Source organism: Suncus etruscus, chromosome 4, assembly GCF_024139225.1.
Source record: "Suncus etruscus isolate mSunEtr1 chromosome 4, mSunEtr1.pri.cur, whole genome shotgun sequence".
NCBI classification, from domain to species: Eukaryota; Metazoa; Chordata; class Mammalia; order Eulipotyphla; family Soricidae; genus Suncus; species Suncus etruscus.
This window is the reverse complement of record NC_064851.1, coordinates 15,593,711-15,621,633: the sequence shown is the minus strand read 5'-3', so window position 1 is coordinate 15,621,633 and position 27,923 is coordinate 15,593,711. Positions and strand designations below refer to the sequence as shown.

Genomic DNA, 27,923 nt, shown 5'->3' with positions numbered 1-27,923 from the left:
ACAATTTGGTGATGGGAATCCCCCCTGATTTTATGTAAATATGTACCTAAAATATCATTGTCCACAATATGTAAGCCACTATGATCAAAATAAAAAAATAAAAAAAAGAAAGAAAGAAAGAAAGAGAAGATGCTGCCTAAACGTCTGCATTAATGAATAAGTATGGTATGAATGTACAGTCAATCTTTTTTTCTATGAACATAGAATATCTTTTTATTTAGAGTTTTTCACAAGTATTTTATAAATTTTGGTGTGTGTATATTTTATCCCTTTATTATTACTTTAGTGATACTAATTAAATTATTATTAATTTTTCACTATTAATATGTAGAAACACAATTCATTTTATTGTTTACCATAATCATTACTGTATTCATACATTAGGCCTAATTAAACTTTTTTTCTGTACAGTCAATCTTATGACAGTATGCTGCATGGATAGAGGCACCCTGTAACTTATAGGCCAAGGAAATTTCCTTTATAATTTTCCCCAACATTTATTGTGCAACAAACAAACAAAAACAACCCCCACCTTGCTACATCTGCCTCTTACTTTTCTTTGTTTCTTCTTTTAATTTTATATATAGCTCCTAGATAGGGCTCTTGCTTTTTTTTTCACAGAATCATAGAACATGAATCATCTTGTTCTACCTCATAATTTTATGTCTTCCTAGAAATTGAAAAAAGAAAAAAAAGTGGATGGAACCCAGGGGCCAAGTAGTCTCAGGAGCATTGAGTGAGAAAAAAAAAAAACAGCTCAGATCTAAATACCCAAGCCAAAGTCAAGAACAGTAGAATCAAAAGACTCAAACTATAACAATCTATACACAAAATGGACCTGTTACACAGGTAGACCAGGGAGCCAAGGGTGGAAGTATGGAATGCATGTGGAGAACTGTGGTGGAGGAAGGTCAATACTGGTTATAGGAATGGCCCTAATTCCCTGTCACTATGAACCTGAAATACAACTGTGTAAGACTTGTAATTCACATTGCTCTCAATAAAAAATGTAAAAGAAAAGCTCTATGGATGTAAAAAAAAAAGTCTAGTTAAACATGGAACTTCAATATAACTGAGATGTTTATTCATTATTGAAATGTATTAGTCTTTCACACTAAGAATAAATATGTCTTTCTTAATCTAGTAGAGAACAACCAAAGCATCATGGATGAGAACCAAACTCAGTGCCATGGACAGGAAATTTGTCCTGCCTTTTAAAGAGGTTCCTTGAATGCTTCTTGAAAGTTGTTCAGGAGCTGTATCGATGACCCATTAATCAGAAGAAAGTTTCTTATGTTCACAGAAGAGACTGAGAAACAAGGAAAGGGAGAAAACTTGAATGGAATCTTCGTATTGCATTGAAATTAGAGGCATCAATGTAAAGGTAAGAGACAATTGAATTTTCAATATATTAAAATATAAAATAAAGGCCTGTAGCTGCAATACAGTGGGTAGGGCCTTGCCTTGTATGTGACTGACCCGGGTTCAACCCCCCAGCACCCCACATAAACCCCCAAGACCACCAGAAGTGATTCCTGAGTGCAGAGTCAAGAGTAACCCTCAGCACTACCTGGTGTGGCAAAAAGAAAAAAGAAACAAAAATTGAGATAAAGGTATGTGTCTATGTGTGTGTGTGAGAGAGTGTGTTTGGGTGATACATACATGTGTGTGCATGTTGCAAGGGAAGAAGGAATTATGTGGGGGAGAATAAAAGTAGAGAATCAGCCGCGCTGGCCGCGCCGGCGGTAGGGACATCTCTACTCCTCCTCGGGTGATATATACATTTTTTTCCGGGTGGCGCGGAGCACTGACAGGCCCCTGAAAGATCTTGGGATGGATGAAGAGGGCACGTCCCAAACCCCCGGGCCACCCCCTAAGAAGTTCTTCATACCCCTGGATGAGGACGAGATTCCTCTGGCCCGGGCCAAGCCCTTGTTCAAGTCCACACGGAACCTCCCCAGCTCGGCCCCTCCAGCCCAGCCAGCACCCCCAGCCCAGCCGGCCCCCCAGAGCTATGCTGAATATGCCCTCTCAGGACCTCAGGGGGGCTCTGCGCCCACACTCTCCGCTGGGGACCCCCCCAATCAGGCACCCAAACCTGCCACCAAATCCAATAGCATCATTGTGAGCCCCCGGCAGAGAGGCAACCCCGTCCTGCAGTTTGTGCGCAACGTGCCCTGGGAGTTTGGGGAGGTGCAGCCCGACTATGTGCTTGGCCAGAGCACCTGTGCCCTGTTCCTCAGCCTCCGCTACCACAATCTTCACCCCGACTACATCCACGAGCGGCTGCAGGGCCTGGGCAAGAGTTTTGCGCTGCGTGTCCTGCTGGTGCAGGTGGACGTGAAAGACCCGCAGCAGGCCCTCAAAGAGCTGGCTAAGATGTGTATCCTGGCTGACTGCACCCTGATCTTTGCCTGGAGCCCCGAGGAGGCAGGCCGCTACCTGGAGACCTACAAGGCCTACGAGCAGAAGCCGGCTGACCTCCTGATGGAGAAACTGGAGCAGGACTTCGTCTCCCGGGTGACTGACTGTCTGACCACCGTGAAGTCAGTCAACAAGACAGACAGTCAGACTCTCCTGGCCGCTTTTGGGTCTCTTGAACAGCTCATTGCTGCTTCCAGAGAAGACCTAGCATTGTGTCCAGGCCTGGGACCCCAAAAGGCCCGGAGACTCTACGATGTGCTGCATGAGCCCTTCTTGAAAGTACCCCAGGACTCTGCTGCCAGGGGGCACACCCCATAGCAATAAAGCATTTGTTTGCCAATAAAAATTTTTAAAAAAGAAGAAAAAAAAAAAAGAAAAAAAAGTAGAGAATCATTGGGGGGGATTTAAATGTAGGGTGTGCTCTAGAAAGCTCTACATGGAGTATTTAATTCCTGATATTTCCTCCTGGCCCAAGGAGAACACTCCTTTGTAGCATTCACTTCATCTCCTCCATTCTAAATTTTTTTCATTGTAAGTTGGTGGCTACTCCTGTGCTTGGGGGTTGCTGTTGGAAGTGCTGGGGCATCCAGTGATGCCCAGTACGAAGCAAAGCAGGCCCTCAGCACATTAACTATCTTTTCAGTACTCCTTCCTCATTCAGATAACATTCAATTTTTCTTAAAAAAAGTAATTTGGAAACAGGGGTGGAGGGAGAACAATATTGGTGCTGGGAATACCCCTGATTCAATGTCCCTATGCTCCTAAAATATTACTGTGAAAGATTTGTAATCCACTTTGGTAAAAAAAATGATTATTAAAAAAAGTAATTTGTACCTCTGCATAATGTTTTTTTTTAATTGAGGTGTGGTGGGGGTGTGGTGAGAGAAGGGAAATTCAGAGTGGTCTCCTCCTCTAACTTCTGAGAAAGCTTTTAGATTTTTGATGTTAGATTTAGATGTTAGATGTTTGGATGTTAGATTTAGGATGTTAGACGGTATTTATGACATAGATAGTGAAGAGTGACAGGGAAAAAGGAACTTGAATTAGTACTTGATCAGTACTTGAAAGGATCAGTACTTGAAATCCTCTGACCTAAAATATGAGACTTCCCCATATATTAAGGGCTGTTGACTGTTAGAAATGGGAAGGGTGATGTGAGCTTTTTCTTCTTCTTTTTTTTAACCATAAGTTAAAATATGGTGTCAAAATTTCAAAGATTGCCTGATAAGTCACAAATAGTAAGGAACATGCAACACGAGTGGGCCTGTGCCCAGATTGTTGGTCTTCAAGTAATCATGTTTGTATGTAAATGCACATAAATGCTTGAAGATTTTTTATGTTAAGGTTCAATTTTAATAATATGTGAACACATGCTTTAAATATGCAGCAGAGGAGAGGCCAATGACAATTAACAAAGCTAAGATAAAAGATAGCAGTGTTGAGTTCCACAAAACCATATAAAAACATTTCTCTGGATGCATAGATTAAGAATTTAAACTCATCTACAAGTAACTATGCAATCCTAAACCTGCCTCATTGTACAGGATTTTGGTGGCTCTAGGGGGTTCTCCAGTGGATTGAGGGCCCAAGTAGGCCACTGCTTTGAAGCCAGGACGGACCCTAGAGCTATGAATGTGGGTGCTGACGGGCCATGGACCGACACTGCTTCTGAGAGTCGCTAATTATCTGGCAGGCTGAGAGAGTTGTAACTCAAGTGATTTAGACATAAATTAATACTGCACTGATTTTTCTCCAGGTTAGAACCAGCTTTAATTGATCAGTGAGCTGCAACTTTTTCCACAGCAAAGAAAAATTAAAAAGGTACCGTGTCTAGACAGGACAATTTCTGATTGCTTGAAACACAAAAGAGGTCTCTTCTTGAAAGCACTTCAGAGAAGGGGCAATAAGTGACCTTAATTCTGCTAGGTGAATACAGTACAAGAGTGAGTAAAGTCCATCAGGAACTGGGGTGTGTGGGTGGGGTTACACTGAAGACTGCACTAAGGGGGGCACCCTGAGGTGGCCTTGAAAACACCTCAAGCTCAGCTCTGCATTTAGGCAGTAGCAGAAGGCCCTTATCTTAGTACAACATCCCACTTCTATCTTCCACAAACTTCAGTTTACACCAGCAAGGGTTCAGTTTCTTTGGAAACTCTAGGCACTATGTTGGGGAAAAGGGGGAAGCTGCTTAAGACAGCAAGGACACCCCTGTACGGTGGGCTCAGAACCCTGAGCTTCTATTTGTCTCAGTGTCTTCGTCCTCATTCCTGAAGCTCTGCTGCCTGATTCAACCAGAGAGTGGCTTTTCACGCTACTGACACTGAAGGCAAGAAAAACAATCCTGGAATCGATTCTTTAAAAAACAAACAAACAAAAAGACCTCATGTCACACTCAAGACTTTGATCCAGAATAAAGTCTGATGGGTCTCTAGCTGACTCTGTTAAGTGGGTCATTGAGGTGGTGGTGGTGGTGGTGGTGGTGGTGGTGGTGGTGGTGGTGGTGGTGGTGGTGGTGGTGGTGGTGGTGGTGGTGGTGGTGGAAATCCACCTGGGAGCGGGGCCATTTGTGTATAACAGCAGAAGATTTTAGAGTTGCATAAAAATTCGAATCATTTAAAAACAACCTTTATCTTTGATACAAAAATAAAGATGTTAATTCCTGTAATGCAGATTCCTGTCCTAACCTTTACAAGAGCAACAGATTTGGTCTCAAAAATTGCTTCCAGGGCCGGAATAGCACAGGGTAGCACAATGGCAAGGCCTTTGCCTTGCATGTGGCTGACACAGGACTGACCCAGATTCAATCCTTGGCATCCCAAAATGTCCCCCAAGCCAGGAGTTATTTCTGAGAGAAGATCCAGAAGTCACCCCTGAGCGCCGCCGGGTGTGGCCCCCCAAAATCAGCCAACCAACCAACCAAAAAAATTGCTTCTCTTCTCCAGTGGAAGATAAAAGCAGAGAAGATGGACAGGCCATGCTTGTGCTCAACGCCTATGCTCAAGGAGCTCATAGCTCCCTCTGGTGGCAGCGAGGGCTCAGTGCCCGGACGGCTGTGGCACCAGCGGCCAGAGCAGTCAGTAGTATTGCAATCTGCAATATATATATGTCTCTGTATGTGTGTGTGTGTGTGTGTGTGTGTGTGTGTGTGTGTGTGTGTGTGTGTGTTGGTTTTTGGGTTACACCCGGCAGCACCCAGAGGTTACTCCAGGCTCTACACTCAGAAATCGCTCCTGGCAGGCTCGGGGGACCATATGGGGTGCAGGGATTCGAACCACCGTCCTTCTGCATACACAGTAAACACCCTACCTTCATATTATTTCTCTGGCCCCATTCTTTTTTTTTTTTTTTTTTTTTGGTTTTTTGGGCCACACCCATTTGACACTCAGGGGTTACTTCTAGCTATGCGCTCAGAAATCACCCCTGGCTTGGGGGGACCATATGGGACGCCGGGGGATCGAACCATGGTCTGTCCTACGCTAGCGCTTGCAAGGCAGACACCTTACCTCTAGCGCCACCTTCCCGGCCCATGGCCCCATTCTTAAATATATTTTAAACCTGAGTTAACATTTATAAATATGTTAACTTGAGACCTTACAGTCACAAGTCACATTAAAATCAGTTTGTCTAGTAACTATGTTTTCCTCAATTTTCCTCCCTAAACTGGTTCACATTTCAGGAGAATTAGCAGTAGGAATCACGGAGAGAAAAGCAAACCCCGGCCAGCCCTTCAGGTGTGGCTGCCAACGGGAGTGGCCAGGAAGAGGATCTGCTCTCTTCCAGCTTCAGACAAATCTTAGAGTAGGTGCACAAGACACACTGAGCCAAGAGCCGGTGGCTTCTGCCTCTCCACACCACTTCTCCGCTGCTCACAGCTTCAAGCAATAGGTTTATTATGCACCAAAAGAGTCCCCCGAGCCAGGGGTGATTTCTGAGCACATAGCCAGCATTACCGGGTGTGGCCCAAATCTAAAAATATTAAAGAAAAAAAAAAGGAAGGCAGGGTTGGACAAATTGTTAGGGACAAATTGTAGTTCTGACTTCTTCAGCTGGAGGAGGCTATCATCGTCATCCTCCTCGTCCACTCCCACGACCTTCTTGACTTCTCTCCCGGAAGTCAGCTGGACAGGCACCTCTCCTTTCGTGATAAGAATGTCTTTGTCTGCTCTGACTTTAAAAGGTAAGAGACCACCTGGCCATGGTTGCCCTTAAAGCCCAGTGTGGTCCATCTGGACTTGAAGAAATGCATGACTGCTCTGCTTCACTCTGTGGCTGTGCTCTTGTCTCACTTTACCTCCCTTCAGCACCCAGTTCTTGTCCCTCTGGGTAATTTCCAATTATCATTGTCATAGCGACCCCTTCTCTGCCCTAACTGCACTTACCCAATATTTGTGACTAGCTTCCCATCATGGAGTGGTTCTCCTGGCTCTTGTTCCAATAGTCTTTGGACATTAATATGATACTAATTTTATATTCCACAAAAGAATGCTATAATTATAAGTCCATCCCTCTCCCTCTGACTCTTTTTACTTAGCATAATACTCTCCATATCCACCCATGTACAAGAAAATTGTATTACTTCATTTTTCTAACAGCTGTGGAACATTATGTGGAAGTATCACCATTTACCATTTCCTTATCCACACATCTGCTTTCAGGCACTTGGGTTGTTTCAAGATTTTGAACATTGTGAATAGTGCTGTAATAAGTATGATAGTGTAGCGGGCTTTTCTGCATAGTTTTTATGGGCCTGTAAGGTATATTACTAGGAGTGGTATTTCTTGTCATATGAAGCTCTGTTTCTAGTTTTTTTTGAGGAATATCTATAATTTTTTTTCCAAAAGGCTGTACAGTCAGCATTCCCAGCAGTAGTAAATGAGAGTTCCTTTCTTCCCAAATCCATGCTAGCACCAGTTTTTCTTTTTCTTTTTTTTAATGTTTTTTGGGTCACAACAGCAGTGCTCAGGGGTTACGAGTCTTTGTGGTGTGAGATGATGTCACATTGTGGGTTTTGATTTGTATCACTCTGATCATTAACGATGTGAAGCATTTTACCACATGCCTTTCATCCTCTGCATTTCTTCTTTGAGGAAGTTCTGTTAATCTCTTCTTCACATCTTTAGATAGTGATATTTTTTTTTACCAGTGCCTACTATATCTTAGATATTATCTCCTTATCAGAAAGGTATGGGTTAATAGTTTATACCATTCCATTGGCTGTCTTTGTATCCTCGTCACCATATTTCCTTTGAGGTACAGAAGATTCTTAATTTAATGTAGTCCAATTTGCTTATCTTTGCTCACACATTCTTGGTCAGTGGTGTTTCATCCTTGAAGATTCCTTTAACTTTAGTATCATGACGAGTTCTGCCTACATTTTTCTGTATCAAGATATTTAATAAATTTTGATTTTGTGTTCTGCATTAAAGAAAGGTTAACTTTTTGCATATATTTGACTAGTTTTTACAACACAACTTGTTAAAAAGACTTAATTTGCTCTACTTTGTATTTCTTGTCTCTTTATCAAAGATTAATTTATCATATACCTAAGGGTATATATCATATATCATATACCTCAGGATATTTAAGTATGTTGCATTGATCTGAGAATCTGTCTTTATTTCAATACAATGCGGTTTTAATGACTAATGCTTTAATGACAATTTGAAGTTAGGAAAAGTGATACATTATATCTTTTTACCAAGAATTGCTATTTGTGGGGGTTTATTGTTCCTTATGAATTTCAGGAGTGTTTGATCTATTTCTTTGAAAAAAGTCATGAGTATCTTTATAGGAATTCCATTAAATCTCTATAATACTTTGGGAATTATTGCTACTTGAAAGATGTTAGTTCTCCCAATCCATGTGCAGGTATTTGTTTCCATTTCTTTGTGTCCTCTTTTGTTTCTTGAAGAAGTGTTTTGTAGTTTTCTTTCTATAAGTCTTTCACCTCTTTAGTTAAGTTGCTATCAAGGTAGTTGATATTCTATGGCACAATTGTGAGTCAGTTTTTAAATATATATTTGTTTTTTTATTATTTGAAATAAAAGTATGAATTTTGGAATATTAATTTTGTAGCCTGACATCTTACTATGCAAACCTATTGTTTCTAGAAACTTTTTGGTAGAGTCTTTAGGATTTTCTAAATAGAATATCATGTCATCTGCAAACAGTGAGAGCTTAACTTCTTCCTTTCCTATGTAAATATTCTTTATATCTTTTTCTTGCCTACTTGCTATTACAAGTAATCCACTACTATACTGAATAAAAGTGGTAAGAATGGGTAACCATATCTTGTGTCAGATCTTAAAAGAAAGGCTTTTAATTTTTCCTCATTGAATATGTTTGCCATAGGCTTTTGGCAAATGGCTTTGAGAATATTGAGGAAATTTTTGTCAATTCTCATCTTGTTGAGAGGTTTTATTGTCAAATGGGTTCTCCGTGTTTCTATACTTACATCATTTTTCTTTTATTGTTATGGCATATTATGTTGATTGACTCGCATATATTATTAAGTCATCCTTGCATCTCTGAGATCAATCCTACTTGGCCATTATATATGGCTTTTTTGATAAATTGTTAGGTTCTATTTGCTAGTACCTTGTTGAGTATCTTTGCATATGTATTTGTTAAGGATATTGGCCTTTAATTCTCTTTTTGTCTGGTGTCTCTGTCTTTAGGTATTAGGGTGATGTTTGCCTCATAAAAACAACTTGGGAGTGTTTCTGTTTCTTCAATTTCCTGGAAGAGTCTGAAAGGATTGACAGTAGGTCCTCTCTAAAGGTTTGAAATAATTCACTAGTGAATCCATCTAGGTCTGGGTTTTTGTTTTTGAGAAGTCTTACATTTAATTTCCTCAACAGTGATAGCTCTATTCAGATATTTTAGATTATCTTGGTTTAACCTTGGGAAGTTATAGGAATTCAAAAATTTATCCATTTCTTCTAGGTTTCCACACTTTTTGATATAAAGATTTTCAAAGCAATCTCTGATTATCTTTTGTGTTTCTGTACTATTTGTTGTTTTACTTATGATTCAGTTTATAAGGGTTTTCTCTCACTCTCAGTTCATGAGTCTTGCTAGTGGTTTAGCAAATCCTTTTTTTTTTTTCCAAAGTACCAGCTCTTTTTTTTTTTGCATAATTTTATTTTATTTATTTTATTTATTCTTTAATTTTTATTTTGACTAAAGTAGATTACAAATCTTTCACAGTAATTTTTAGGTACATTGTGACATTGTGACAGGGGCATTCCCACCACCAATGTTGTCCTTCCTTTACCCCTGTTCCCAACATTTGTCCCATATCCCCCTCCTTTGCCCTCCAGGTTGCTAGTATAAGTGGTCCCCTCTGTGTCTAGCATGTTGTAGATTGGGTGTCGATTCTGTTGTCGTTGGCTTTGGATTTGGTGTTTAAGTCTGATCATTTTTTAAAAATTTTTATTCAATGTTTGTATGACTGTCTGGTCTTGGTACCCTCCATTATTTCCCCCTTAATTTGTGAGGTGAAACAAGATGGTTCAAATTATGTGGTTCTGTTTGAAGGAAAGAAAAATAAAATAAAATAAATTGGGGCAAAAATCAAACAAACAAAAAATGCTAGAAGGAAGAGTCCTTCTAGAGGTATAAATATCAATTTAAGAGAAGAAAGGGAAAAAGGAAGAAAAATAACAATAATGCTAAAAAAAAAAACTAAAACAAAAAACTCGAAAAGCACCATAGCAATAAAGACATCAACTACACAATAACCACTGTCCTGAAATATAAAACAAAACAAAGCACACACACAACACAACCCACAGGAAAAAAAAAACAGGCAACAAACAACAACAATAACAAAACCAAAAATAAAATAAGTTACTTTGTGCTTCTCTCTCTCTTTCATTTTTTTTCTTGCATAGGTACAGTAAATATTGTGGAAATTAGAAAGGGAATTTCTTTGGCCTAAGAGATACAGGGTTTCTCCGTCCTTGAAGTATACTGTCATGGAATTAACTGCAGGCCCCATACATGTTCTTTTTACTCTCCCCTTGGTCCTTTGGTGGTGTCTGAAAACTTTCTGCTCCATCGTAGATGATAAAATCCTGCCTCTGTAGCTAGAGATCTTGGTATTTCCACAAGTCAAAGGATGGAGCCTAGGATGGAGTCTTTATTTATGGTTCTAGGAGTTTTCCATCATTATTGTTTTAATCAGTCTTCTGTAGTGGTGGTTTTGGTTTTTGTCCTGATCATAGGATGAAGCATAGGATAGAGTCTTTCCTTATGTTTTCAGAAAATCTGCTCAATTGCAGTTGTCTCAGTCAGACCCCTGGAGTTAGAGATCTTGGTTGTTGTACAGATCATAGGCCAAGGCCTAGACTAGGACCTTGTTTTTAATTGGTCCTAGGATAAGTTCTTCCCAGTCATGGTTATCACAGTCAGTCTTCTGTAGATATTGAAGTTGGCTTTTGTACCAATCAAAGAATAACATGTCTTCTGAATTCATCTTATCATTAGGAGGTGAGGTAAGACAACTTGCTCCTAGATCAAGTTGTTGCTATTTCCTCATTATGAGGATGTCATATCAAAACTAGCGCATATTGGCGTCAGAGCAGTATTAAGAATGTCCCAAAGGGAGTTTGGTTCCTGGAGTTGTTGTGGAAAACTGTGTCAATTCTATGTCTGAGATCTAGGGTTCAGGATTGGACAGTCACTGTCTAATCACATGGAGTCTAAATTCAAGATGGGAGGTGCTCCTGTATTGAAAAGTATATAAATTCCTATCCCTATTAGATAAGAGCTTTTTTTGATACATAAAATTTCCCCTTTTTAGTATGCCTTTGCAAGAAGAAATGGTGGTATATTATATTGCTGGTGCATTTAGGGGTAAGAGTGTTAGGCTCCATCCTCTCTGTGCCCTGGTTTTGACCTGAGCTATTATCGTTGGCAAGACTTTTTCTTGTAGGTTTTTGTGTCAAGAAGAACCAAAACAGGTGGAGTTAAGGAAGAGGAGAAAACACAAATGAGACAACATATATGTATATACTCACATATATAAAGGAAAAAGTAAATAAAAATAAGTTTAAAAATATTAAGGGAACAAACTGATACAGGAGACTACCTTACATTTGGGGATAAACAGGTTAAGAGGTAGTTTTATATACTATACTATACTATACTATACTATACTATACTATACTATACTATACTATACTATACTATACTATACTATTATAGGCTTCCCCATTGTCTTTTGAGATTTTCTTGTGGGGGGTGGAATTCAGAGCACATTTTCATCACACACCCTGGTGTTTTTGAGATTGAGAAATGATTTGCAGCAGAAAGGGCTCAAGTAGAGTTTTTGCACTAAGTACCAGCTCTTTATAAAATTTATTTAAAATTCTTTAATCCCCCTAGACCCCTCATCTTTTTATATTCTTTTACTACAAAAGATACAGCTCTTGCTTTTTGTATTGTTTGGGTTAGTTTTTATTGGAGAGGGTTTCTAGTTCATTAATTTCTGCTTTAAGTTTTATTATTTCCTTCCAACTTATTGCTTTCAGCTCAAAATGTGTATTTTTGTTCTTGAAGGATGAAAAGCCCTATATCTACATATATATCTATCTATCTATATATATTAAGCTTTTTCTCCTTTATTTCTTTCTTAAAATTAAGTATATCCTTTTTAAGTTTTAGCCTAGTTCATCTATCAAGCATGACAGAGCTGTGTTGAAGTCTTCTTCTACTATTATATTGATATTGATGTCTTTCTTCACATCTATTAGATGTTGTTTAAGTATTTTTCTGGCCATTCATTGTGTGCAGAGCAAAACAGCGCATCCACAATTGTCACAAAGAGTACATACCTGAGGTGAAAATGGCACTTCTGAGACACATAAAGGAACCCACTGCTGTTTTGTCTGTTTGTCTCAGTTTCTTTTCCTTTTTTTTTTTTTTTTTTTTTTTTTTTTTTTGGTTTTTGGGTCACATCCGCTGGTAATAAGGGGTTACTTTTGGCTCTGTATTCAGAAATCACCCCTGGTAGATTCGGGGGACCATACAGAAAGCTGGGAATCAAACCAGGTTTCATCTGTGGTTGGCCGCGAGTAAGGCAAACGCCCTACTGCTATGCTATACCTCCAGCCCTTGTCTTAGTTTCTTGGTACTGTGTGGCTGGGTGGCTGAAAAACCCCTCTCTCATCCTTGTGCTTCTTTTTTTTTCTCAGGGCATACTGAACAGGGGTGAAAATGGTCCTTCTGAGTCACAAAGAGGAAACTACTGCTAGTCTGTATTTTGTGGCTGTGTTGCTTTTTAATTTTTATTACTTTATTATTTATTTAAAGAATTGGGGCCGGACAAATAGCATAGAGGCAAAGCGTTTGCTTTGCATGCAGAAGGTCGGTGGTTTAAATCCCAGCATCTCATATGGTCCCCTGAACCTGCCAGGAGCGATTTCTGACATAGAGCCAGGAGTAAACCCTGAGTGCTGCCGAGTGTGGCCCCCCCAAAATAAATAAAGAAAGAAAGAAAATGCATCACCTAGTTCATGTGATTAATTATCAAACATTGATTTCCAGATAAGTGAAGGCAAAGTTACTGAAAAAAGAAAATAAAAAATAAATTGAAGAGAAGAGAAAAAGTAGAAAGAAAAAACTTACTGTAGAAAGCTCATTTGGGACAATTATTGTATCACCAATGAAGTAATTAATACAATGGCAGAAGGTTTAGTAAGCTCTTGTTATATGCCCAGTCTGTTAAACTGAGGTGCTCCTCTAGGGATGACACCATCAAACAACTGAAGTTGTTCAGAAATTTAAAGCTATGATGCTATGAATTTTAGGGGCATGCACTCAGATGCAGAGCCTCCTGGAAGAGGCCTAATTTGAACATATAAATACTTTGGAAGTATATTGTCCTTTCTGGTTAATATATGTAGTGCTAAAATATAATATACTTTTATACTTTATTATTTATTTAAATAGATGGTTATATTTTATTGAGGTAAGTAAGTCTTATTTTTAATTTTTATTGTGACTGAAGTGCATTACACAGAATTATTTATGGTATAGTGACAATGAATGAAGGGCATTCCCACCACTAATGTTGTCCTCCCTCCACTCCTATTCCCAGCATGTCTCCCATATTTCCCTCCTTTACTCCCCAGAATACTAGTGTAACTGGTCTCCACTTTACAGCTTGTTGTAGATTGGGTATCTATTCTGTTGTCATTGACTTTGAGTTTGGTGTTCCAGTCTGTTCATTTTTTATTTTCACTACATGTTCATATAACTGGTCCTGATATCATCATTTCCCCCCCTCAATTTATGAGGCTGAATGATTCAAGTTATGCGATTCTGTTGGAGATAAAAAGGTTAAGGAAAAGAGAAGAAAAATTTGGTATCAACTACCAAAAAAAAAATGCACCCAGTCCCCCCCCCCCCAAATCACCAAATAATATCCACAAGAGCGAAAAAGAAAGAAAAAAGTGGGGAAAAAAAGAGAAGGAAAATAATATCAAAAACAAACAAAACAAAACAAAACAAGAAAAAGGAATGCTGGAGTGGCAGGGTTTGGTGTTCCCCCCACTTTTTTTTTTTTTTTTGCATAGGCACAGTAAGTATTGGGGAAGGAAGAAAATTCTCATGGCCTAAGAGATTCAGGATTTCTCCATTCTTGAAGCATACTGTCACGGGAACAACTACTGGCTCCATACATACTCATTGCCATATTCCAGGGTTTTTTTGTGGTGTCAGGAAACTTTCCTTCAGTGTGGATGAGAAAATCAGGCCACTGTAGCTAGCAATCTTGGTATTTGCACAGGTCCTAGGACAAGGTCTAGGATAGAGATTTTATGGTTCTAGAGGTTCTGTTCCATCATGTTGGTGTGTTCAGTCTTCTGTATCATGTGCTCCATGTTTTTTCTCAGTCCCTAAGCCAAAGTCTAGGAAATTATGGTTCCAAAGGTTCTGCTCAGTCTCTGTTGTCAAAATTGGGCCTCTGTACTAAGAAATTTTGATTTTTGTAAGAGTCCTGGGCTACAGCCTAGGGTAGGGTTTTCCTTATTGGTCTCAAGGTAAGTTCTACCCAGTCACAGTTGTCAAAGTCAGTTTTCTGTAGTTAGTGCTCTTATTTTTCATAGTTCAAAGGATGATACATCTTTTGATTTCCACTTAGTGTTAGGTGATGTGATAGGACCTCCTGGTCTTAGGTCAGGTTGTCATTTTCTTGCTGTCCTTGCTGTCATATTAACACTGGCACAAGTAAATCTCTCAACAGAGCTTAGTTTCTGGTGTTGTTGCAGGGAGCTGTTTCAGTTCTATGTCTGGAATCTGGGGTTTGAGAATGAACTAACAATGTCCAAACTCATGGAGACTGAGTTGTATCCAAATGACATATGTCCAGGATGGGAGGCACCCTTGTGTAAAAAGTGTGAGTTCTTATCCTTAGAAGATAAGATCTTGTTTCTGTGTTTATGATTTCCCCTTATTTACTGTTCCTATACAAAAATATGTGGTGTCCTTTTGTATTGCTGGTGCTATTCTGGGTAAGAATGACAGGCTACACACATAGTATCTGTGGTATGGTCTGGGCTTTTATCCCAGGCAGGACGTTTTCTTGTTTTTTGTACCAAGCAGCACCAAAACTGGTGAGGATAGAGAAAATATGTATATATAAAAAATAGAAGAAATAGATAAAACTGAGATAAAAAATAAATCTAAAAAAAGGAAAAAAAAGGTATTTGAAGAAAACAAATGATGGGGGAGGCTACCTGTATGTTTAGGAATACACATCTTAAGATGCATTATTATAAAGGTATTAAGCTTACATCGGCAATATAGGCCTCCCAATTAGGTCTTTTGAGATATTCTTGTGGGGAATGAAAGCCAAGGCACTTTTTCGTATCACAGACCTTGGTCTTGAGTTTGAGATATGATTTGCGGCATTTTGGAGTTCTGTAGTGTTCTTGAGCTTGGAGTTTTGCTGAAGCTGATTCCGGTATCATGCAACAATCCATGATTTGATGGGGGTGAGAGGGGCCACAAAGCTTGAGTCAGCAGGCGTGTTGGTTGTGGTTTCTTGCTGAGACACGAGATGGGGGATTGAGAGGGTGTCTTTCATTGAGGAACTGGATGGTGGTCTGTTGGGGCAGGAGGTCCGTCTTTGTGCCTAATGAGTTAAGAACTGAGGGTAAAGAGGGTTAAATAAGGGAAAGATAATGAATCTGGGTTGGGAGATGAGGGAGTAGAAAGGTCTCTGGGTGGGGGAGGGGCAATATATAGGAGGAGCTATATACATTGTATAGATGAATTGTTTATGGATTAGGCTTGGCAGTCAGAGAGGACCACTGTATAGAAAGTGACGTTCACATATATACTGACTTCAGAGATCTATTTGAGTGCTATCCTTCATATATAGGGTATTCCATTCTTTTTCTAGAAATAGTCAAGAATTAAGAATATTTTTGGACGATGTTAAAAAGGGTATTTGTCGCGCAGGCGAGAATGTGCCCGAGTGCTTTTGAAAATGGTTATCAGTAAGAAAAGACACCCCTGCAGGGGGTCTAGTTATGCATATGGGAATTTTCCTTTGACTAGCTGTCCTGGCCAGTGCCCCCGACATACCAGTGGAAGAGGAACAGAAGTCCTGGCATGTGGGGTCTCTGAGCCCAGCTCTTGCCTCTGCAGTTTGTGTATGCATAGGGGAGGAGTTTTCCTTCACACCCCACCCCCAAGGCCCAGGTTACCAGGTCTGGTCCTGAAGGCCATTCTAGCGTGGGGAATCTAGTCCCATGGACTAAGTAGTCAGTCCAGGGGGTCTTTGGCTAGCTGTCCAGCCCAGTGCCCCCAACATACCAGTGCAAGAGGAACAGAAGTCCTGGCATGTGGGGTCTCTGAGCCCAGCTCTAGCCTCTGCAGTTTGTGTATGCATAGGGGAGAAGTTTTCCACTACCCCACTCCCCCCAGGGCCCAGATTATCAGGTCTGGCCCTGAAGGCCATTCTGGCATGGGGGGATCTAGTCCCTTGGACTAAGTGAGGTAAAGTAAGTCTTAAAGTGCTTGGAGTTTTACCAGTGCCTAATGAGATTTCACAGAAAAAAACTCTTAGTTGCTTTGTTCCTCTTTTCTTTTCCTTCCTATTTCTTCTCCCTCCTTTTTAAGTTCCTATTTTTATTACATTTGTTTGTATGAAATTAAGGGCTATGACTTCTGCTATGTTGCTCTTGAGGCAGAATCTCTGTGGTTTCTAGTTCATGTAAGATTCCTTTCAGCACTATTTTCTTATGCGGATGTTTTGTGCACATGAAAAGGCACTGTAAGTTGTTTGAAGTGCCAGTGAGAGTCTTGTCTGAAGACAGTAGATTATCTCTTCTCAGCATGACTACAGAGATCACTTATGCTGAAGTGAGATTCAAAAATGAACAACCTAAGTCCTTGGGCAACCCATCAGGGGCTCCTGCAGGTAAGTAACATATTCTTATTGATGAAATAAAGTACTAGAAGCGAAGCATAAGCCATATAACAAGGTAATTTTTTCATTTAATACAATTGGGAAATACAGGATTCTCAGGAGGTTAAGCTAGGTAACAAGAAGCAGAAAGAGGTGTGATTTTTATGGGAAGTGAGAGCTGATAAATATCTACCCACAAGCCATGCTAAAGATAGTGAGATTAAGTTGATTGTTGCTCTCTTCTACGTCTGGGGCTGGGTGAGTCTGCAGTCAGAGACTGAGTTCAGGTCTTTTAACTATAGACCCAGATGCAGGACCATTGATTAATTAATGAATAGATTTCATTTCTTGATCAGTAAGAGAGGAAGAGTTTTATGAGGGCTCTGTGTGCTTGTTAATTATGGGCTAAAGGGTAACAAAAGACCACTGCAGGTTAAGGACTAGAAAGTCTAACGGACAGTTCGTTATATCTCAAGGGAAATGGCTCTGCCACCAGAAAATTCATTTCTTTCTCTTTTTAATTTTATTTTTAAATTTTGGAGCCATGCCTGGTAATGCTCAGGGGTTACTCCTTACTCTATACTCAAGAATCACTCCTAGGGGGCTTGAGTGAAGCATAAGGGATGCCAATGATTGAACCTGTTCAACTATATGCAAGTTAAGAGCTTTACGTGCTATCTCTATGATTACAGAAATTTATGTTTATTTTAAAGATAAATTGAATACAGTTTTGGGGAGTAGAGAAAGGTGATTTAATTAGCATGTAATGTATCTTAGATATAGAGAAAAACACAGAGGAAAAAGCATATAAAGTATGAAAAGCTTAGAAACACTGTGTGTAGGTAATCAGGATTGCTCATATTTTTCAAAACCATGGAAATATGGAGCAGTTTCAGGAAAATTTCTTCTTCCCATACTTAAAAAAATATATAGGGCCTGGAGAGATAGCACAGCGGTGTTTGCCTTGCAAGCATCTGATCCAGGACCAAAGGTGGTTGGTTCGAATCCCAGTGTCCCATATGGTCCCCCGTGCCTGCCAGGAGCTATTTCTGAGCAGACAGCCAGGACTAACCCCTGAACACCATCGGGTGTGACCCAAAAAAACAAAACAAAACAAACAAACAAAAAAAATATATAAACTTTATTATATGTTGAAGTGCTAATTATAGAAAAAATAGGGTACACAAAAGTTTAAATTATATTTATTCTTACCATCCAGAGATAATAATTTAGATTTTGGTAGATATAATTCCAGATACTAGCAAATGTATTTCTCTTGTAAAATTATATGTTGCTTGAGGGGTTTCCTCCTTACTTGGTAATGTAATTTTGAGAAGATTAATTTAATTTTGGCTTGGGGGTTACATCCTAGGTACACAGGACCTCTGACTAAACTCATGATGGGGGTCACTCCCAATAATGTTTGGAAGATCATGTATGGTCAGGGAGGTAACATAGTTCTCCAGTATGCCAGGGTTATTAGAGTTATTTCTCCATTTCAAGAATTTCTTTTGTTTGAAGTAATATTGGTTTGTAGCAGGGATTCTTAAACTTTTCCACTTGAGAACTTTTCTCCTGGGTAATGCAATATGGGTGAGAGTTGCCAGAAATATCTCAGGTGACTTTTTTGTTTATTTTTCGTTTTTCTTTTTGTTTTTGGGCCACACCCAGCTGCACTCAGGGATCACTTTTGGCAGGCTCAGGGGACCACATGGGATGCCGGAAACTGTATCTGGGTCATCCTGGGTTAGCTGCATGCAAGGCAAATGTCCTAGCACTGTGCTATTGTTGTGTATGTAAACATTTCCATGGGATTATTATGTTACTGATCCTACCCTGATCAGTGATTATGCCCTACCCTAGGGTGTGACCTGGCATTCTGCTCCCACCCTAGGGTGGTACCTGATTCTACTCCCACCCTAGGATGGTACCTGATTCTGATGTATAAAAGCAAGGATCTGTGGAAAGCAAGGGCTTCTTTCGAGGGCTGATTCTGGGGCTTTTGGCTTCAGCCATGTCCTCTGAATAAAGCTGTTATTTTCTGAAGCCTGACTGCCTGTTAGCTTTATACCCGCCACATTCACCTCAGAACCGCTGGCTGAACAGGGTGGCAGATGTGTGCTCTGAGCTGGAGGAGAAAGACCTTATCTTCCATCCCTCCATGAGTCAGCCCCATCAAGGGCTGATTTGCAACATGCTATCCCTCCAGCCCCTCAGATGACTTTTGAATTAATTTTGGGTCATTGCATGTTCAAAAACATTTTTCTTTTTTTAAAATTAATTTATTTAAAGAAAAAGCATTACAGGGCCGGCGAGATAGCATGGAGGTAAGGCGTTTGTCTTCCATGCTGAAGGATGGTAGTTCAAATCCTGACATCCCATATGGTCCCCCCCTCCCCCCATGCCTGCCAGGGGCAATTTCTGAGCGTAGAGCCAGGAGTAACCCCTGTGCATTGTCGAGTGTGACCTCCCCTCCAAAAGAAAGAAAAAGCATTACATAGTTGACATAAGTGATAATACATTTTTAGGAAGACTAAAAGCAGCATGTTTTTTTTAAAAAAATAGAAAATTGAAAGAAAAATTAAAGAGATAGAAGAGAAAAGGAAAGAATATTTTTGAAAACTATTGACTCACAATGAATTCATTGAAGCACCAACAGAAAGTTTAGTAGTCTCTCTATTTTTTTAAAGGATAAGAGTTAAAAAAAATACAGCAATAACGGTGTGAGAATGGCAATTGTTGTTTGCACAGCTGCAGCAAAATATGGGTAAAATGGTGGGGGAAAGCCTTGTTCTAAATACAAAGAGACCTTTAGTTCTCTGTCTCTGGGCTCCAGGCATACTAGATTGTCTAACCCATGATTCATTCTCTGTGGTCACGGGGAATTTTTTATTTTTTCACACATTAGCTGTTGTTGCTATCCGGTTTCTGTCATTGAAGATTCTGGTTTCTGTGCCAGAAGGATTCTGGTTTCTGTGTTTCATCGAAGTTAGGATATGGAGAATCCTTCAGTTTCACCTCACCATCAGATGTGGAGCATCTTGCCCTGCAAGCAAGTTGCTGTTGTCACTGAGTCATCTGGGTGTCAAGTGAACACTCCTTGGAGTAAAGTCAATGCCAGAGTAGCGGCAGAGTCTCCCCTGGTAGTGGTTTGCCTCCTCGTGATGTAGAAAATTGTGGTTGTTTTCGTAGATGGTCAGTGGTTCAGGGATGTATGGGCAATGCCCATTCTTTGGAGGCTTGAGCCAAGTCATTATGCCAGTGTTCAGGGGATAAGGCCTAACTGCATTAAAAATTTTGTGCTCCTATTTCTATTAGATAATAATTTGCTTGCATATGTAGTATTTTCCCATTTTAATGTGCCTATGCAAAAGAGAAACAATGCCACAATGTATTTAATTGGTGCCTCTGGGGAGCAGAGGGAACAAGTCCAATAATCCCCTTAACTTGGTTTTAACATGAATTTTAAAGCGAAAGACTCTTCTATAATTACTTGTTGAACAGATCACAAAGAAAGAAAAACAAGCAAACATAAAACAGTGGGCACAATTGTCACTGTTTAAGGGGATATTCAATAAGAGTTATAGTGGTTAAGGGAATACATCTAGGATATTCAATGGAGATATGTGTCCCTTTTATGTCATTAGAAATAGGCGGGAGGAGAGTGTTAAATCCTGGATGCCACTTTAGTCTGTGATTTGTCCTTCTGGAGTCTGCAAAATGACTCCCAGCAGTTCCTTATCTGGAAATGCCTTTGAGTGGGAACTAATCAGAAACCTAGTATGGTTGCAACCACAGTTACACAATGAAGGAAGGAGAAGGATAGGAGGCTGCTGAGAGTAAATAAGTAGGAACAGAGTACCATTTTTTTTCTCAACCTGAGAGTCTATTTTCTCACTTTGGTAGCTGGTTGGCATCTAACTTGGGTGGGTATAATAATGTGCTTTATGGGGAGCCAAGAACTGAAGGTAAAAATGGTTAAATGTGGGGTAATAGGCTGTGGGAATGAGGGAGTAAAGGAATAAAATGAGCTTCTGGGTGGACAGCCAGGGCGGGAAGAAAAATATACAACATAGATGTTCTGTATATGACTAACAAATTAAACCCAATGGTATCCAAATAATAGTACATATATATATATATGTATGTTTGTACATATATATATATATATATATATATATATATATATATATATATATATGTCTATATCTAGCATCACCACTCAGATTCACAATGAACAGGGGTAGTAAGGAAAGTTGCTTGTGACTTCCTGAAGCCAGTACCTTTTCTGCTGCTATTCCCCATGTTGACAAAAATTCCTGGCTCCCATGAAGGAAAGAGATCTTTCAAGAGCCGGAAGCCCAGAAGTTTAAAGCCCCACCCTAGCCCTCCCTCCGGAGCTGGGGAAGAAGTGCGGTTAAGCCTGGGTATTCTTTAAGCTCCTCGTCAGAACCCACCTGGGCGTGTGGCCCAGGGATAACCCTGCAGTTCAGGAGGAAGGAGGTGGAAGGGTGCTGGGTCACCAAAAACATTTTTCTATCGACAAATTTTTTTTGGCCCTCATATTTATTTATGTGACTTCATATGGGCTGCAACCCACAGTGTAGCATTCTATGGACTTGGATATCTAGCAATTCAACTGGAAAGTGACAAAAGGACTGACCACAAAGCAGGCAGGAGGAAGAAATAATAAAGCTTGGAGCAGAAATTAATGAACTGGAAGCCCAAAAAATAATACAAAGGTAGCTTGGAGTAATAGGACAATGGTAGGGCATTTGCCTTGCACACAGCCAACCTGGGACAAACCTTGTTTGATACACAGCATCCTATATGGTCTCCTGAGCCTACTAGGAGTGATTACTGAGCACAGAGCCAGGAGTAATCCCTGAGCACTGTCAGGTGTGGCCAAACAAAACAAAACAAAACAAACAATCCAAAGGATCAATGAAACCAAGAGTTGGATCTTTGAAAAAAAAATAAACAAGATAATACACTAGCAAGACTCACAAAGAGAGACAGAGAACACTAATAAACTGAATCAGAAACAAAAGGAGGAAAATAACAAAAGCACCATATAAATTTAAAGGATTATCAGAGATTATTTTAGAATCTCTATGCTACAAAATGAGAGAACCTAGAAGTACTAGATAAATTTCTTGGATTTATATGGCCTCCCTGAACACACCTATCACCTTTGAGGAAATTGAAATGGTAATAATTTTTTTTTTCAAAAAATAAAAGCGCAGGCCCAGACAAATTCACTAGTGAATTATTCCAAACCTTTAAAGTGGACCTACTGCCAATCTTTTTCAGGTAGTTTCAGAAAATTGAAGAAACCGGAACACTCCCAAATCGTTTTCGTGTGGCAAACATCACCCTGATATCAAAAGACAGAGACAACAGACCAAAAAAAAAAAAAAAAAAGAATGAAAGGCCAATATTCTTGATAAACACAGATGCAGAGATCTTCAATAAAGTACTAACCAATAGAATTTATAAAAAAAATCATAACCCTGACCAAGCAGGATTTATCCCAGAGATGTAAAGACAGCTTAATATATGCTAGTCAAACAACATAATATACCATAACAATATAAAGAAAAATTAAAATTATATGAGCATAGTAATAGAAGCAAAGAAGCATTTGACAAGATTCAGAACTCATTCATGATAAAAAAGAAGACTCTCAACAAATGAAAATTGATAGAACTTTTCTCAATATGTCAAAACCATTTATTATGAGCCTATCACAAACATTTTTCTAAATGGGAAAAAATTAAAAGCATTCCCTCTGATATCAGGCACAAGACAAGGGATCATTATGACAATAAAAGTTGGAAATTATCACTCTGAATAAGAACTGGGAACTGGAAGGAAATAAAGTGGTATGCATTATACACTTTTTAGTAACAGTATTGTAAACCTCAGTGCCTAAAAGAAAAAAATTAAAGAGAAAGAGTGAGAAGAAAAGTGTCTTCAATAGGGGCAGGCTGAGGGTAGGAGTGGTAGGGGATAGGTGAGTAATGGGAAATTGATGGAGGGAAATGAACACTGGTTAAGGATGGATGTTGGAACATTGCATGACTGAAACTGAACTCTCAATAACTTTTTTAAACTAATTTTTATTGAGACCCATGTGAATTACAAGGCTTTCACAGTTGTATTTCAGGTACATAGTGACAGTGAATTAATTAATTAGTAAATTAGTGAATTAACCACCAGTGTTAGCCTCCCTCTGCCACTGTTCCCAGCATGCATCCCATACCTCCACCCTTAGGCTCCTGCACTGCTAGGTCCCTTTTGTGCATAGCTTGTTGTAGTTTGAGTCTTTTGATTCGATTGTCATTGACTTTGGTTTGAGTATTTAGGGTTGACCATTTTTTATTTCCACTCAATGCTCTTGAGACTATCAATAGCTTTTAACTCTATAAATGGTACCATATTTTCCGGTGTATAAGACGACTGGGCATATAAGATGACCCCCTAATTTTTGACTTCCTCTCTGACTCTGGCCAATCTGAGCAGGCTTTTTACAGTGTAGATTCGGCTACAGAACATTGTATAATTTGCATGCAAAAAATCCTGCTTGGATTGGCTGGGTCAGAGAGGCAGACTGAGCAACCTTGCAGTAATTGCTGCAGGATCAAGTTGGAAAATTCGTTTCGTGGCAATATCCAGACGATTTTCATTTAGCGGCATATCAAAACACTTTTTGGTGTATAAGACTACCCTCGATTTTTGGTTGACTTTTTTTCATTTCAAAAGTCGTCTTATACACCGGAAAATATGGTAACTTAATTAAAAAATAAAACAAACAAAACCAAAACCAAATCATGGTAAAGCACACAAGAAAATAGTTAATTTGATTCTGTGTTTATGAATGAGAAGAATAAATATTGTTAAAATGTCCTTCTTAACTTACAGAATTCTGCAGATTCAATTAGGCTGCTATCAAAATATCAATTTTATAGTCATTTTCAAAGAAAAATAGCAAGTAATTCTAGAATTTGTACAAAATTACACAAAATAAAATCAACCCCACATCAGAGTTAGAATAAACTCAGAGGAAAGAAGAAAAGTGATATCAGCATACCCATTTCCAACATATTTGAAATCAATAGTAACTAAAAATTTAGGTTTAGAGGAACAACAAGCATTAGTTAAATGTAACAGCCTAGAAAGCCCATAAATATAAATTCACACATATATAGATATAAAATTTAAGATAAAGGGACATGGGGGCCGGGCGGTGGCGCTGGAGGTAAGGTGCCTGCCTTGCCTGCGCTAGCCTAGGACGGACCGCGGTTCGATCCCCCGGCGTCCCATATGGTCCCCCAAGAAGCCAGGAGCAACTTCTGAGCGCATAGCCAGGAGTAACCCCTGAGCGTCACAGGGTGTGGCCCAAAAACCAAAAAAAAAAAAAATAAATAAAAATAAAAGATAAAGGGACAAAGACCATGCAATGAAGGAAAGCCTCTTCAACAGATGGTTGTAAACAACTGGACTGTTGATCTGCAAAAACATAAAACTTGATCATGACTTAGTAACATACACAAAATTGAATCAAAATGCATTAAAGATTTGGATATGATACTTGAAAGCAAAAAATACAAAGACAAATACAAAGTGAAATATTCTAAGACCTGAACTTTAGAGATAACTATGGGTACTAAACTCTAATGGCAAGAAAAAAACTATAATAAACAAATAGTACTGCATCAAGTAAAAATGGTTCTGTCACATGAAATAAATCATTACAAAAATCAAAATAACAATTATAAATTGAAGAAAGTGTTTACATATATTGCATATAACAAGGGGCTAATACCACCCCAAAATAAAGAGCTCTCAAATCTCAACAACGTAACAGCAAGCAATTCAAAGAGTGGGTGAAAATATTGAATAGACACATCTCCAAAAAAGACATAAAGGTGTCTCATGGATAATGAAAAGAAATAAAAACACTTCAATGTAACTTGTTAAAGGGAAATTAAAATAAAACTACAAAGAAATATCACCTCACACCCATCGCTTCTCAGTTTTTTGACTAAGATCAAGTGTAAATATCACCTCACACTCATGAACATGGCCTGTGTTAAAATATTGAAAACACCAAGTGTTGGCAAGGTTATGAAGAAAAAACTCAGACATAATATTGGTGAGAATATGGGTTGGTGCAGCCGCTATGGAGAATGGTCTGGAGAGTTCATAGAAAAATAAAAGCAGAAATTCCACATGATCCATGATATCTTTCCGTGTCATTTATGTGAAGCTTCATAGGAAAGAATATGAAGCCTCATAGAAAATAATATGTTCACCTTTAGGTTTATAATAGCTTTATTTACAATAATCAAAACATAGAAACAACATAAATGACCAAAAGCAATAAAAATGCTATTAAGAAAGATAAAATTCTTTCATTTTTTATATTATCATTATATTATTTTTTAGTTTTTAGTTTTCATTTTCCCAGACAAAATAGATGGAACTTGAGATGATTGTAGTAAGTGATATAAGAAAATAAAATACATTTACTGGATAACTTCATTTTTATGTGGAATATAAATCATTAAAGCAAATGAACTTATGACCTAACAAAACTGGACTTGGAATAGCTCTGTAATAGTGTTTACCTTGAAAACATGAGGTAGAGTTTGTCTCTATTACTGTTCCATATACTAAGTGTGATTCTGAAAGCACTGCTATTTATGATTCATGGTGCTACAGAACAGTGGGTGATGTCTGGTGCACCACAACCAAATGTGTATACATGTTGTTTAAATATAAATTAATGAGTGCTAGTGTTGGTAAGGGGATGATGAGGTCTTTCTTGGCTCGACGTTCCTGCAGCCCCTATGATCTGGTGAGTCTGAAGGTTGCAAGGTGGCAGCGACGAAATTCACAAAGTAGTCAGACATAGATGCTGCGAAAAAAGAAAACTACAGACCAATATTCCTGATTTACGCAGATGTAAAGATCCTCAGCAAAATTCTGGCAAATGGGATCCAAAGTCTCATCAAGGTCATCACCATGACCAAGTAGGTTCCATCCCAGGAATGCAAGGATCTTTTAATATATTATATCAATCAACACAATACACCATATCAATAAAAAGGAAAAAAAATATGATCATATCAATAGATACAGAAAAAGTGTTCATTTAAGTCCAACATCCATTCTTGATAATAAAAAAAAAATCACAAAAACCTCTCATCAAGATGAGAATCATGGGGCTGGAGAGATAGCCTGGAGGTAGGGCATTTGCCTTACATCCAGAAGGATGGTGGTTCGAATCCCGTGCCTGCCAGGGGTGATTTCTGAGCACAGAGCCAAGAGTAACCCCTGAGCGCTGCTGGGTGTGACCCAAAAACCAAAAAAAAAAAAAAAAAGATGAGAATCAAAGGAACTTTTCTCAATATAGTCAAGGCCATCTACCACAAGCCGTTGGAAACTATTATTCTTTTTTTTTTTTTTTTTTTTGGTTTTTGGGCCACACCCTGTGAGGCTCAGGGGTTACTCCTGGCTATGCGCTCAGAAGTTGCTCCTGGCTTCTTGGGGGACCATATGGGACGCCGGGGGATCGAACCGCGGTCCGTCCTAGGTTAGCGCAGGCAAGGCAGGCACCTTACCTCCAGCGCCACCGCCCGGCCCCGGAAACTATTATTCTTAATGGTGATAAACTAAAAGCCTTTCTCTAAAATCCAGTACAAAAGAGGCTGTCCTCTCTCACCACTCCTGTTCAACATAGTGCTGGAATTCTTGCCATAGCGATTAGGGGGGAAAAAAAAGATATCAAGAGCATTCAGATAGTAAAGGAAGAACTTAAGCTCTCACTCTTTTCAGATGACATGATACTATATTTAGAAAACCCTAAAGACTTGACCAAGAAGCATCTAGAAACAATAGATTCAATATGTGCTCGCTTCGGCAGCACATATACTTAAATTGGAACGCTACAGAGAAGATTAGCATGGCCCTTCCGCAAGGATAACACGCAAATTCGTGAAGCGTTTCATATTTGGGGTGGGGGGGAGCCGGAGAGATAGCATGGAGGTAAAGCATTTGCCTTGCATGCAGAAGGACGATGGTTCAAATCTCGGCACCCTGTATGGTCCCCCGGGCCTGCCAGGAGCAATTTTGGAGCATAAGCCAGGAGTAACTACTGAGCACTGCCGGGTGTGACCCAAAAACCAGAAACCAAAATAATTCAACTCCCCCCAAAATACAACAATAGATTCATATAGCAAAGCGGCAGGTTACAAATTAATATGCAAAAATCAATGACCTTATACACCAATAAGGATAGAGAAGAAATGGACATTAGAAAAACAATCCCATTCACATTAGTTTCACACAAACTCAAATATCTTGGAGTAAACCCAACTACAGAGGAGAAGGACCTATACAAAGAGAATGACAAAACCCTGCTTCAAGAAATAAAAGAGGACACAAGGAAATGGAGACACACACTGTTCATGGATTGTCAGGATTAACATAATTAAAATAGCATTACTTCCCAAAGCATTGTGCATGCTCTAGGCACTCTAATGCCTAACCCCAAGATCTTTCTTTATGCTTTCTGGAAAAGTTATGGTTGTCATAGTCTGTTGGATTACTTGTTCAACCCTTATATTTCATACTCCATACTTCATACTCCACCCTAAAATGTAATCTGGTGATAGGATATTGAATCATTCCCTTCTTGATATTCCTTCTCCACTCTAGTGTGTGGCCTGGGTCTTGCAAATAAAAGCATGGGTTTTGGAAAAAAAGGGCTCATTCAGTCTTCCTTCACTAAGCTGTTTTCCTTCTTAGAAATAGAAGGCTTTGTGTGGTGGGATTCCTGATATATCAAAACTTCTGTAATGGTAGGGAATTGTTCTCTTCAGTGCTTTCCTATGTTTCAACAATGAATGCTATTATGTATTTTTTAGTGTTCTATTATTTGTACGATTGTCTTGATTGTATTACTGATGAACCTGATTTGATGTCTCTTTCAGCACCCAAAGAGAAGACTGATACTCTCAAAAGTAACCCTGGTCTCCCCAAGTTACTTCTTGCCTTAGTGATGATTCTT

At 39.2% G+C, this 27,923-nt stretch overlaps 2 protein-coding genes and 1 non-coding gene across 3 annotated transcripts in view; all 3 read left to right on the top strand.

The window, feature by feature from the left end:
* The first annotated feature begins 1,754 nt into the window (after nt 1-1,754).
* Nucleotides 1,755-2,770, top strand: LOC126006601 (DNA excision repair protein ERCC-1-like). Its single transcript, XM_049772083.1, has one exon. The coding sequence runs from the start codon at nt 1,834-1,836 to the stop codon at nt 2,740-2,742; it is 909 nt and encodes a 302-aa protein (XP_049628040.1). The 5' UTR covers nt 1,755-1,833; the 3' UTR covers nt 2,743-2,770.
* A 2,628-nt stretch (nt 2,771-5,398) lies between these two features.
* The window catches only part of LOC126006966 (C-type lectin domain family 6 member A-like), a 77,098-nt gene continuing 54,573 nt past the window's right edge, over nt 5,399-27,923 (top strand). The window contains exons 1-4 of the mRNA XM_049772501.1: nt 5,399-5,504; nt 6,101-6,222; nt 6,471-6,601; nt 16,707-16,858. Coding sequence (XP_049628458.1) covers nt 5,399-5,504; nt 6,101-6,222; nt 6,471-6,601; nt 16,707-16,858 — 511 coding nt within the window. The remainder of the gene's footprint in view (nt 5,505-6,100; nt 6,223-6,470; nt 6,602-16,706; nt 16,859-27,923) is intronic.
* LOC126007407 (U6 spliceosomal RNA) lies at nt 26,762-26,868 on the top strand. Its single transcript, XR_007494982.1, has one exon. It is a non-coding gene; the product is annotated as a U6 spliceosomal RNA (small nuclear RNA).